A 12972-nucleotide genomic window follows, 5' to 3' on the forward strand; every position below is an offset into this window, starting at 1 on the left:
ATTAAATGAAATACCTACAACCTAACTGGTTTATTGTTGTCTGAACTAACAGACCCTTGAAAAAAAAAAAAAACTTGTTTCACGCTGTCACATGGCGTGCGTCACATGACTTTGGTCGGAGGAAATGCTGTTTCAGTAGTCTAGGGCAGTAACATAGACCTCATTGATGTCTCCACTGGCATTTAACGGCAACATTACATCTCATTTGAAATAGATTTTATCTGATGTGTATTTATTGTGACACTGTTCACATTTTATGTGTATTTATGCATAATTTTAAGACATTTACATGGCTTCCTCAACCGTGATCAACGATGTCTCAGGAGGTATGTGTGCCGCTGCCGGCTAGCTGGCTAGCTTTTGTATTTTCCAGGAGTTGCGACTTTAATGTTACTGTTTCTGATGTTAATTATTTTAGCTATAATGTATGTATCATATGTTGTATCACTGAACTTTTAATTATCAAATGAGGATCACGGATTCTACATGTTATTCAAGCTCGTGTCGCCAACGTTTGTTAACGTTAATGCAGCAGGTTGTAGCCCACAAGATTCGTTTTTCGTCCTAGACGATAACGTCCTAAATGCTATGCACACATTTCTTCAAATGTTAGCATCAACAGTGTGATTGCAACGCTTTAGCAACGGAAAAGTAATAACTATCAGAGCTGACAATAACAACAGAGACGTTGTTACTAACACGTGAATTACATGGTGTGTCACGTAATCGCTAGTCTGTACGTCATGTAAAGTGAAGTCTGAAAAACAATTATTATGACCTAGGCTGTGCATCAACATCTTTGTGAACGTGCTTGATCATCATCATTTTGTGTAAGTGCAGTTACCATACTATTGTACCCAAATGCTGTTGAGGGATTTGGCCTGAATTCCAAAGAGAAAAGTAATTGTGCCCCGTGCAGGTTGAAGCTGAAAGAATCTATTGTTGTCTGTCCCCCCTCCCTCCCTCCCCTCATTCCAAAGACCTCTCCCGGATTGATCCTGCCCCATGGTCTGCACCCCCCGCCCATCCTTATATGTCTTTCTGTATCGGACTGACATTAAAAGTGTGCATTGTTCCATTCCATGCACTTTAATAACCCCTCTGTTGTGTCAGTCTCTGTCCATACAAGATCAAGTTTTTCAATATGTGCGGTTGAAACCTTTCACTTCTGTATGACAGGAGATGTTGATTCAGTTGACACTCAGCCTAGCACACCAGCTGTGTGTTTTATAGAGTTTGTCCAAAGTAAATCAATGCACTCAACTTGTTACCGATTTAACTCTTTTATGACAGGAAGTGAGAGTGTAAGCTTACTTGCCAAAAGCTTGTTGATTTTTGATGGTACTATAGCGTGGATCAAGGATCCTTTCATAACAAGACCTATTCCCCGCTAACAATATTCCTTTAGTCAACAACACATGTTCTGTTTATTGTCCAGTCATTCACATTTCTTTCCCGATACATGTGAGTCACCACATAAGCAGTTCCTCTTGTTAAACAGGAGATTACACAGAGGTGAACTAGACTAGCGTGCTGTGGTAGAGGTGCGAGCACTGTAGCATGAGAGACCTACAGGGTGAGATCGTGGGTGGCCAAGTGCAGACGGATGTCTGCAGATCCAGCCGTCTGATACGGAGATTTGGACATTTCCCTCATCTCGTGGGTGACTGACTGACTGACAGGCTCGCTGCAGTGACAACATAGTCTGCCCCCCCCCCACACACACACACACACTGGCTGGTGGTGGGGGGGGGCATAGCTCTTTGGTATGTCTCCACTGGCCTGGTTCAGAACTTGATGGACTGGATCTTTCCACCAGATTTTATTTGTCTTGAGTGACAGTATCGCAGCGTTGCTGATACTGTTTGTTTTGTTTCATCCTTATCGGCTTGTCCCCATCCGTGATCAGACATCTGCCCTTTTATTGTCTTGGCTTGTCTCTTGACATGGAATGGTGTTTGGAAGGAGAGTGATGCTTTCCTTTGAAACAGGCCAGGAGGACGTTATTGCCTCGAGTTCTTTTGAGGACTTTCAATACATATACCTATATATACATACAGACTTTATATACCTCCAATGGATTTGTTATATTCTTTTATCTCTTACACCTACCCACTCATATATACTGTATACATTAGTGTGGTTATCTAGGTGCTTTTTAATAGGAAGAGATAAATGCAGGTGCTGTTAATGGGAAGATATTCTTTTACGTAGCTTCACTGTAGATTTTGCACAATCATTGAGTTTCCACAAGGCCATAGACATCCACAGTTAACCTTTTCATTGTGGAGGGAATTGAAACAGTCACATAAAAATCACACTGACTCTTTAGCGGAACGTTTTACTGATGGGGGGGTGGGTCATGCTTGTGTTTGTTCCAGGCCAGAAGTTTACCAGAAGTGTGTTGAACAGCAGTTCATTCCCACGTCCAACTCCCCTTTCCTCATTTGCTGCTAAGATTCCGTTGGGTCAGGGGTTTTTCAAATGTGCCATAGCCTGTTTGATTAAAATGCTGCAATAATCTCTAGCAAGCGTCAATAAAATATCCTAACCCAACAATAAACTTTTTTTCCTGAGCGTAAAAATAACCACCAGTTGAACTTGTTGTGTTGGACGGGGAATTTGCCAACCTCAGCACCCACATGCATTGCATATCCGGCAAGCTACTAGAAACTCAGGTCATCAATCACAGACAAACTGTGTGTAGGATAGCAATCCTGAAACATTGACGAGCCTGTCACCTGAAGACTAAGGTGTTGCTTCAGCCTTACCATGTCACTAATCCCAGGAATCTCACTCACCCAAATATCTTCAATGGTTTCAGTTCTGGCGTGGCGGAGCTTCGCATATGTAACCAAAACCACCCATCTCCGGTTCCGTAAAAGGCCGCCAGGCTGCCTCACGCGTCCAGGTCAGAGGTTCCGCTGTGGGGAGGCTGTTTTGAGTGACAGGCCTCTCTCTTCTGAGCTCCAGAAGTTGATTTAAGAGGCTTTATTTCCCGGATGCGTGTGTGTAGAGCCGGTGAAACTGGAACAGAGGGTGACACTTTCAGCCTTGGCGATTTGGGAGAGATAGGGACTTCAGGCTGTGCTCAGGGCGGTGACAGTACAGGACTGTCACACGCAGCCACGTGGGAGGTGGTCGTTGGTTCGCAGTGCAAACACGCTTTTATCAGAGAGCAGCTTTAGCAACTAAAACAAAAAAGTACATTTGTCTAGTCACTAGAATAGACACACTATACTAGACTCTAGTGTGAAGCAAATTTAAGTCAGTCATCGTTTTGTAGGATAGTGCTAGATCATCCACTTCCTCCTCACTTCCTCTGTCAAACACATTTCCACGTACCAAGTAAGTAAGACTGGGTAGTTGTGATAAGACTGGGTAGTTGTGATGAAGTGACACAAGGGCAGAGGTCAGTGCTGCAGCAACCCTTGTGTTCATTGTAGAGACGGGTCTTTGAGTCTCCTGCAAAAGGAGAATGGAGGGGAAAGAGAAGTTGCAGAGATATTGTGGTGGTATCTGGTGGTCATCAGATTATCCTGGCGAGCTTAACTCAGATTTGTTGATCTGACAGTATAGTTTCGCATCCTTAAAATTCACATTCTAACGCTGTTCTCTCCCTCTCCTCCCCACTCTCTCCCTCTCCTCCCCATTCTCTCCCTCTCCTCCCCACTCTCTCCCTCTCCTCCCCACTCTCTCCCTCTCTCTCTCTCTCCCTCTCCTCCCCACTCTCTCCCTCTCCTCCCCACTCTCTCCCTCTCCTCCCCACTCTCTCCCTCTCCTCCCCACTCTCTCTCTCTCCGTTTCTCTTCCAGAGAAGGAGAGGCTGTTCTCCTCTGTAGCTCACTACGGCTCCAACGACAGCGGGGGTGAACACAGCCATGGCAACCCCCGGTTACCCACGACAACGGGGAGCTGGGTGGGCGCCGACCAGGAAGTGGAGGAGGCACTCCGCAGGAAGCTGAAGTACTTCTTCATGAGCCCCTGCGACAAGTTCCACGCCAAGGGGCGCAAGCCCTTCAAACTGGGCCTGCAGCTTCTCAAGATCATCATCGTCACTGTTCAGGTGAGACGTGGTCACCTTGGAAGGTGGCCATTTTGTTTTCGCAGGGATTTACTACTGTCAAGCCAGGCTAGTTTTTATGCATAACAAGCAATGCAAACGTTGCTTACTAAGCAGTCCTGTGGTTAACTTCCAACTGTACAAACACCGTCGATCCGTAAGGGCACTTTGACAATCAATGAAGTCTCCTTGGGTAGCATAGGAATGCTGTATTATGTCATAAATTACGTACACAAGTTATGTAACAGTTGTATGTAGTGCAGTAGGTATGTATTATAATATTTAAAAGTTGAATGACTCACTCTCTCACTCTTACACCCTCTTCCTCTTTTTTGCTCGCTCGCTCTCTCTTCCCCCTATCTCCCCCCCCACCCTTCTCCTCTGCCAAGCTGGTGCTGTTTGGCCTCAGTAACCAGATGGTGGTGACCTTCAAAGAGGAGAACACCATGACCTTCAAACACCTCTTCCTGAAGGACTTCGACGAGGCCTCGGACGACACGTTCTCCGTCTACACCCGGCGCGACGTCTACGACCACATATTCTACGCCATCGACCAGGTAGCTCCCGCCGCCGGCCCGACACGACCGAGCGTGGCGCGCGTCATCCCTTCCTCAAAGTCCCGTGCGCATGTCAGTGAGGTGAATGTGTCTAAGGGGAATATGCACAGTACACTACATAGTGTGAATAGTGGAGTGGAGTCAGGTGGCTGAGCGGTTAGGGAATCGGGCCAGTCATCTGAAGGTTGCCGGTTCGATTCCCGGCCGTGCAAAATGACGTTGTGTCCTTGGGCAAGGCGCTTCACCCTACTTGCCTCGGGGGGAACGTCCCTGTACTCACTGTAAGTCGCTCTGGATAAGAGGCCTGCTAAATGACTAAATGTAAATAATCAATATCCTTCCCACTTCTATTTATCCTGCTGTTTCTTTCCCAGAAAAAAAAGTATTCAGATTAGGATTTCACTTCGTTCACCCTTCCGCCTCGCGCTTACAGCCTTCCCCTTATTCCCTCCCCCTCTCCCCAGTACTTGGTGTTACCGGAGACCACCGTGGGGCGCTACGCGTACGTGTACGGCGTGGGCTACAACGGAAGCGCCCTCTCCCTCTGCCAGCAGTACTACAAGAGGGGCAGCATCGACCCGGCCAACGACACCTTCAACATAGACCCTCGCGTCGTCACGGGTGGGTGTCTCACTCTTCCTTTCCCCTCCCCCTCCCTCCCCCCCACGTGCTGGTGCAAGTGAATCACCCGTCTCTTTAAGTGGACACACATCCGAGTACGTTTCGAATAATACGGTACATGTAAATATACAAGCGCGCTTTCCCGAGGGAACGTTCAAAGAATGGTTTTCCTCTCATCCTCAGTGCTTTGCAGTGCCTCTCGTCTCTGCTCCGTGTGTGTTTTTAACGACTGTTATTATGATTCTATTAAGTCCCTCGCCCTGTGCGTAAAAGCAGATAGGAGAACTTCCTCATGTGATTTACCACTCGGGAGTGATTTAGGGGACAAAGAGGAAATGCGTTAAACACAGGAAAAACCCTTTGAGCTCTGGAAAGATCCAGTTGTTAATAATGTCCGGTCTCGGGTGTTAAAAGCTGACTATTTTCTGCGTGTGTTTCTGCTATGGGGCAAGAGATTGTCATTTAGATATATCTAAATAAAATGCTAAACTTCAGCTACATTTGATCTTGGGAATGGCATCATGTCTGTCTGATGATGTTATAGACATCTACTGGAAACTAAGTCCTGTCTGTCCTGTCTCCAGACTGCATAGGTGTGACTCCCCTAGCTGCCCCTCCAATACCTTTAACCAGCGATTACAAGAACTTTACCCTCAAGTTCCACAAGTATGTTTTCCTCCATGCCTCCAGGCCACTGTGTTTGGTATCAACACATTGGAATTGACTGTGGAATGAACTGAAGTAAACAGTTTTCTACACACACTTTATGTACGTTTTGTAATTTTCCTTTCCCACTCTCTCTCTCTCTCTCTCTCTCTCTCTCTCTCTCTCCCCCCCCCCCCCCGACAGGCTCATCAACGTGACGATAGAGTTCCAGCTGAAAGCCATCAACATTCAAACCATCATCAACAACGAGATTCCCGACTGTTACACCTTCTTCATAACGGTGAGCGGGGGTCCTGGGCGCACCCTCCCCCCCGTTCATGTACAGCCCCCCCCCCGTGTGTTCGAGCAGGACGGACCGTGAGTGCTGTCTTTTCCCCCTAACAGATCGTGTTGGACAACAAAGCCCACAGCGGCAAAGTGAAGATCAGTCTCGGCAACCAGGCGTCGATAAAGGAGTGTAAAGACCCCAGTGTGTCCGGACATGGTGAGATAACCATGCGTGCACACACACACACACACACATGTATATACACACACACACATGTACACACACAGATACACACACACACACACGTAGATACACACACAGATACACACACACACACACACATGTGGATACACACACAAACACGTAGATACACACACACAGATATACACACACACATGTACAGACACATAGGAACACACACACACAAAAGAGACACGTGGTCCTTTGCCCCCCCTCCCCGTAGCGGAGAACTACACGCGGCTGACGTTTGACGTGGCGGTGGCGGTGGTGTGTGTGCTGTCTCTGCTGCTGTGCGGACGCTCCATCCTGAGAGGCGTCATCCTGCAGCACGTAAGAGAACCTGCGGGGGGGGGGGGGGGGGGCGGAGGAGGAGGAGGAGGGGGTGTGAAGGGAGGGACTGTAGCGATACCCGGGTGTGGAGTCATTGACGAGCGAGATGTTTTCATCCAGTCCCTCACTCTCTTCTCCCATCCCCCCGCACGCGCGCGCACGCACGCACACCCAGGAGTACGTCATGTTCTTCAAGGACAGTCTGAGCCGCCCGGTGAGCTGGTCAGACAGGATGGAGTTCATCAATGGCTGGTACATCCTCCTGATCGTCAGCGACGTCCTCACCATCACCGGCAGCTTCATCAAGATCGGCATCGAGTCCAAGGTGGGACAGCAGAGGTCTTCAACCCTGGTCCTCAGGGCCCACGATGTTTCTAGATGTTTCCCCGCTCCAACACACCTGATGGTTGTTATCGGGCTTCTGCAGAGCTTGATCATTCCCCATACGTTTGAGTCAGCACTCCTATTCATTGTGACACTCATTTTGTGGTCGATAATATCTACAATGTCTCTATGTCAATCTCTAAATGGCTCTGTGTTTTTGCTCGTGCCTGGTCAGAACTTGTCCTCGTATGACCTGTGTGGTATCCTGCTGGGAACCTCCACCTTACTGGTGTGGGTTGGAGTCATTCGCTACCTCAGCTTCTTCCAGAAGTACAATGTAAGACACGCTCTTATACACACACACTGCAGATTTGTGTGAATGCCTTTACACAGGTAGCACACTCACACACAGCTTTGGTGTATGTGAGACTGACTGCTCCTCTCTGCCTCCCTCCCTCCTTGTCTTCCTCCTTCTCTCCCTCCCACCCACCCACCCTCCCCCCCCCCTCCCTCCCTCCCCCCCTCCCTCCACCCCTCCCTCCCTCCCACCCACCCACCCTCCCCCGCCCCACTGTCCCCTCCCTCCCACCCCTCCCTCCCTCCAGATTCTGATCGTCACCCTCCGGGCTGCGTTCCCCAACGTGATCCGTTTCTGCTGCTGCGTGGCCGTCATCTACCTGGGCTACTGCTTCTGCGGCTGGATCGTGCTGGGGCCCTACCACGTCAAGGTAGACCAGCACAACAGCCAAACAAGGGCACCCACGTTACTACGCTCGCTCCATACCTGAACGGAATTTGCCAGAAGGCTTGGAATTGAATATGTTGGACGTTTTTTTTTTTGGAACACGCCCCCTTTTTCCCCTCCTCTAATTCTGTTTCTCCATCTCTCTTTCTCCATGCCTCTCTCGCTCTGTGCCTCTCTTTTCTTTCCTCTCTGTCCGTCTCTTTCTCTCATCCCTCCCTCCCCTCAGTTCCGCTCCCTCTCCATGGTGTCGGAGTGTCTGTTCTCGCTCATCAACGGGGACGACATGTTCGTGACGTTCGCCGGCCTGCAGGAGAGCAGCACGCTGGTGTGGGTGTTCAGCCAGGTGTACCTGTACACCTTCATCTCCCTCTTCATCTACATGGTGCTGTCGCTCTTCATCGCGCTCATCACCGGCGCCTACGAGACCATCAAGGTGGGTCGGGGGGCGGTGGAGAACTCCTGGTTTCCCTTTTACAGCCCGGCGATGTCGCGTCGCGTAGGCTTACGGGAGGCGTCGCCGCCCACACACACACACACACACACACACACGCTTTATGGCTCCTATCCGTATCCTATGATATGCTTGTGTAAGATCCCACCTCCTCCGCACACGCCACAGCGATCGTGTCTTCTGTTCCCTCCCCCAGCACCAAGTCCAGGAGCCCGTCCACATCACGGACCTGCACGCCTTCATCGCCGAGTGCACCGACACCCCCTGCTCGGGGAAGTTCCGGGGGCTAGAGACCTCGCCCTGCTCCTTCTTCTGCTGCTGCGACAGGTGCGGGGGTCAGGGGTGAAAGGTCAAAGAGGTGGAAGCGGGAATGATGTTTACTGTACAAAGTGTGGCTACATTGCGACACAGGAATAAGGGAGATAGTCTGGTCATGCGTTGACAAATAGTGACCGTTCTGACATATTGACCGATAGATAGGACTTTTTTTCCCCCTCTAATCTTGGAATTTGTTTTGTTTCTTCAGAACCACAACATACGAGGACACCCTCCTGGGAGTCGCCTCCTGTGGCTGAACCCACAGCGACCTCTGGTGGCTGAACCCACAGCGACCTCTGGTGGTTGACTCACAGCACACTCCACACCGGCTTGGTCACCATCCTATCTGGACCGTGCATAAGCACACACTTAAGCTTCGAGTTTCTCTGCTCAACAGCCTACAGACAGGGGCCCGACACCACGGGCTTAAAGGAACTGGAGAGGAGAACGTGTTTTGTCTGTGTTAATGTTGTGCAGGGTGTTGTGCAGTGTGCGTGCTGGTCAGCCAACCCATGTTTTGCACCACGGCCCCCCCCCCATATTACCAAATCTGGATTAGCGCACCATGCTAACACTGTCATGTCCACATCCGTGGAAAGGGGATGCTGGGAACTGGACACACAATCTGAGTTTCAGTGTATTTTAAATCTATATATATATATATATATATATATATTATAATTTGTTCTTCCTTTCTTCAGTGGGTACCACTACAACACAAAAGATGTGGACAAAATGTGTTTTTGCATTTTGTTCGGAGTGCTTAAGTAGATGAGATGTGTTTTACGAAGGTAGAGAAAATGATAAATGACAGATCTCGTTACCTCTATAGAGAGCGCTTATGCAGTCCTTTCTCAAACTCTTGACAATGTAAATGTGTTACTATTTGCCTGGCCTTCGGTTCTGAACAGATCTCTTGCCAAATAGTATGTCGTGGTGAAAGATCACTGAAGAATCCTGAATAAGCTGAAGTACCCTTAATATATGATTATTTCAAGCTCAGCTCCAGTACCAGAACTTCACCCAGGTTTATGTAAATGGCTCACAGGGTAGTAATGAGGTGAGTTCTCTCACACAGTTTTGTAAATACTTTTTTGTCAACTGTACACTTGTCAACCATACAAATATTGAACAAAGTTATTTGATTGCGGACCAGTAGCTGTGTAAAGTTTCACTTGCACGCCAAGGAAACAAAACCGTCTTGTCACATTTTGCATGACCTGTACGTCACTTCTCTAAAGGAGGTAAGCGAGGGACGTTCATGCATCTTTTAAAAGCCGGATGGCGTTTCAAACGTTCCGTCTATCTCCCTCTACCTCCTCTGCTCGTGGTTAATGTACGAACTTTGTTGTTCAGACTGGTCTGAGCAACAAAGGCTGGAATGAACTGGGGGGACACAAAAGCATAAGGAGAGGTAAACAAGGCCGGAAGAGACAGCGCACTGAACTATTGACCCAGAATCATCTGTTTTTTGTTGTTGTTTTTTTTGGTTTCTATTCCTGTTGTTTTTATGTCGTATGTTTTTTTATTGATAACTATGTCTGATATAAAAACTCTAATGACTTTCTCGCTAGAGGGAGTTCTGTGTCTGTTTTTAGTTGTTGATCTGTAGCTTGAAAAACAAACGCACAAGGGGGGGGGGGGCATAAGGACTTGAAATGTAGGGACTTTTCTATAAGTGGTCAAGTGTTGTGCTCACTCTGGATTTTCTTCATCAGTGACGTATAAACTGCCTTGCGGTGATTTTAGACTTGTTCTAATTAGTATATGTTAAAGGGGTATAAGGCTAATGTTGAATCTAAAAGCTTAGGTTAGGGAAGGACCTTGTCTGAAGAACACTAGGTCATAGCTTAACCATAGAATAACCTGACCAACAAACAACAGTGTACCATGTGGTAAATCCTGATTAAAAATATTCTGCCTTTTACATGTCTGCGTACTTACATGTACCTATTTGCAGTTTTTAGTCATTCATAAATGTTCTCCATGTTTACAGTAGCCTACCGCATTTGAAAATGTTGATTGTTTGCCTGATATTTATTCTTGATTATGAATGTGTGCCTACCACCCGCAGTATGATGCTAATCCTCACATTAAAAAAGCCTGTCTGAAAACCCATGTGGATATATTTACATTTACATTTAGTCATTTAGCAGACGCTCTTATCCAGAGCGACTTTTAATATGTCGTAAGGTGTTGATGCAAAGCACCAATCATCTGTGTGGAATTTCCATAATCCCAGCTGAATTCATTTACTTAATTTGAAGCATGAATATTCACCATATTGGTTAAGACGGCCCTTGCCGATCAGCCTGCAGTCTCTGGTAGAAGCATCTGGAATTTAAGATAAGGGCCCAACTGTTACTTCTAACTTTGACTGTAATTACTTGCAACATCCACAAGAGGGAGCACATGACTCATCGATAGCTCCTGCTTTCCAGACACAGACAATAACATCCTTGAGGAAATAGCCTGTCAAGGTTAACAGAAGGAAATAGATGACCAGACACACAACAGAAACATTAAAAGCGCGGATATGAATAATCACATTTAAATATTAATAATAGCATGTCTGATTGGGCACAACCTTGGAGCAAATTCAAGGCAGGAAAATTACAATTGATAAGATATGTTCTCAACAGACATCTCCATGGTGACCTTCTTGCTGATGTAACTTCCTGGACAGCGTTTGGCAGCTGATAGAGTACATTGTTGCCTCCACTCCACTTAACCTAATATGATCATACATTATAGTACTGGCTGGGCCTCCACTCGCAGGCTGTTGGCTATTGCTGACCACCATCAAACTCCATCTCACCAAACTGCCAGCCCAAGTCAGTTTACTTACAGCTACAACATGTACATATTGTTACTTTCATAGTTATTATTAGCTTAGGTTGTTCTCAGTTGTCGGTGAATTATTTAGCATTATTCTTTCTTTTTTTTATTCTTACCTTGTTAAATATATTGTTGATAAGTATAGCAGCTCATGTAGGTTAGGACTCTATATATTTTTTATTTCAGGGTAGATAGGCTGCTAGGGATTGTCAAGAGGAGCAGGCCCAAATATTTGACTTGTTAAAAATGGGTAATAAACTTGAACTTGATGCCTTACAGACTAAATGTCTTTCCGTTGGGGGTTTGATTATGTGTGTGTGTTGGTAGCTGGGTTATTTGAGGACAAAGAGGGGGTGTCTTTGGGAATATGTCTGACTCACTCTCAGCTTTGTGAGTACATTTATTTTCTTTCATATGGCACATGTACTGTACTGTACATCTAAATATAACAGGGATAAATGGATCGCATTATGAAGAGGAAACTGTGAAGATATTACTCAGAGTGGCACAATGAACGGTGTGAGATCATAGTTTACACTGTCTCATATGAACCTGAAGTTTCACAAAGTAAAAGGGAAGGTGTGGTCTGTTGTGACGGGTGTTTTTAATGTCCAGGGAATCGGACATAAAAAACTGGGGATTTTTCTGGGGAAATATTCTTGTGTTTCAGCTGTTGTGTGTTTGTGTGTGTGTGTGTTTGTGCCTCGTGTCGTATATCTGTGACTTCAACGACGTGTCAGTGGGAGTATGCCTGACTGTTTCACGTCTCTCCACCGCTGTGTATGTGTGGGCTTGTTTATTTGTTTGTGCTGTGGGCAGCGTAAGCAGCTGTCGCGTCATTCCTAAAAAAAAGGAATGCTGTTTTCTCCAAAGGCCAAGAGAGAAGACCACACGGAAAGGCCGAGAGACAATCAACCAGGTGGACTGCAACCAACCTCCGCGGTACCACGGTACCGGCCCACGCCAAGCCACGCCCGTGTTTCGACAGCAGGACAGGACGTCAGGTAGGAAAGCAGGAAGTATGTCAGTTTAATGGCTTCAATAATGAACCGATGACAGCTTACCAGCACGGTGTGGAATATACTAAGCTAGTGTTAGGGTTAGGGTGAGGCCACACAGCCCAGGCCCAGCCCCACCCCCAACCCCCTCCCAGAAGACTGGAAAGGCAGGCCAGAGATGACACTATCACCACAGCCCTGTGAGCAGCTGGGAGAGAGAGAGGCGGGTCAGTCAGACGGACAGACAGGATGACTCATCCACTTCCACAGAGACTCTAATGAGGTGCCTGTGAAGGATGGACACACTGACATCCACACACACACACACACAGGCACGGCCAAAGACGCGCACACACACACACACAAGCACACGCACACACACGCACGCACACACACGCACACACACTTCTGGAACGGGATGAGATTTCCTTGTCAGCGTCTTCTTACCCAGACCTGCGTTTGTGTCTGCTGGCGATCGCTTCCCTTCTCCCCTCTGGCACTGAATTGAGTTTTCTTTGCCCGAGGCTTCTTACTCTCTTTTCAAATCCTTCTT

At 47.3% G+C, this 12972-nt stretch overlaps 1 protein-coding gene across 1 annotated transcript; it reads left to right on the forward strand.

The window, feature by feature from the left end:
* The first annotated feature begins 90 nt into the window (after positions 1-90).
* Positions 91-10697, forward strand: mcoln1a (mucolipin TRP cation channel 1a). The gene is made up of 14 exons (XM_062448376.1): positions 91-326; positions 3816-4066; positions 4453-4620; positions 5085-5241; positions 5826-5907; positions 6091-6187; positions 6292-6391; positions 6639-6745; positions 6921-7070; positions 7305-7406; positions 7675-7797; positions 8041-8247; positions 8462-8592; positions 8792-10697. The coding sequence occupies exons 1-14, from the start codon at positions 290-292 to the stop codon at positions 8838-8840; spliced, it is 1761 nt and encodes a 586-aa protein (XP_062304360.1). The 5' UTR covers positions 91-289; the 3' UTR covers positions 8841-10697.
* Positions 10698-12972: the final 2275 nt, after the last annotated feature.

The sequence above is a fragment of the Osmerus eperlanus genome, chromosome 22 (genome assembly GCF_963692335.1).
Source record: "Osmerus eperlanus chromosome 22, fOsmEpe2.1, whole genome shotgun sequence".
Classification (NCBI taxonomy): Eukaryota; Metazoa; Chordata; class Actinopteri; order Osmeriformes; family Osmeridae; genus Osmerus; species Osmerus eperlanus.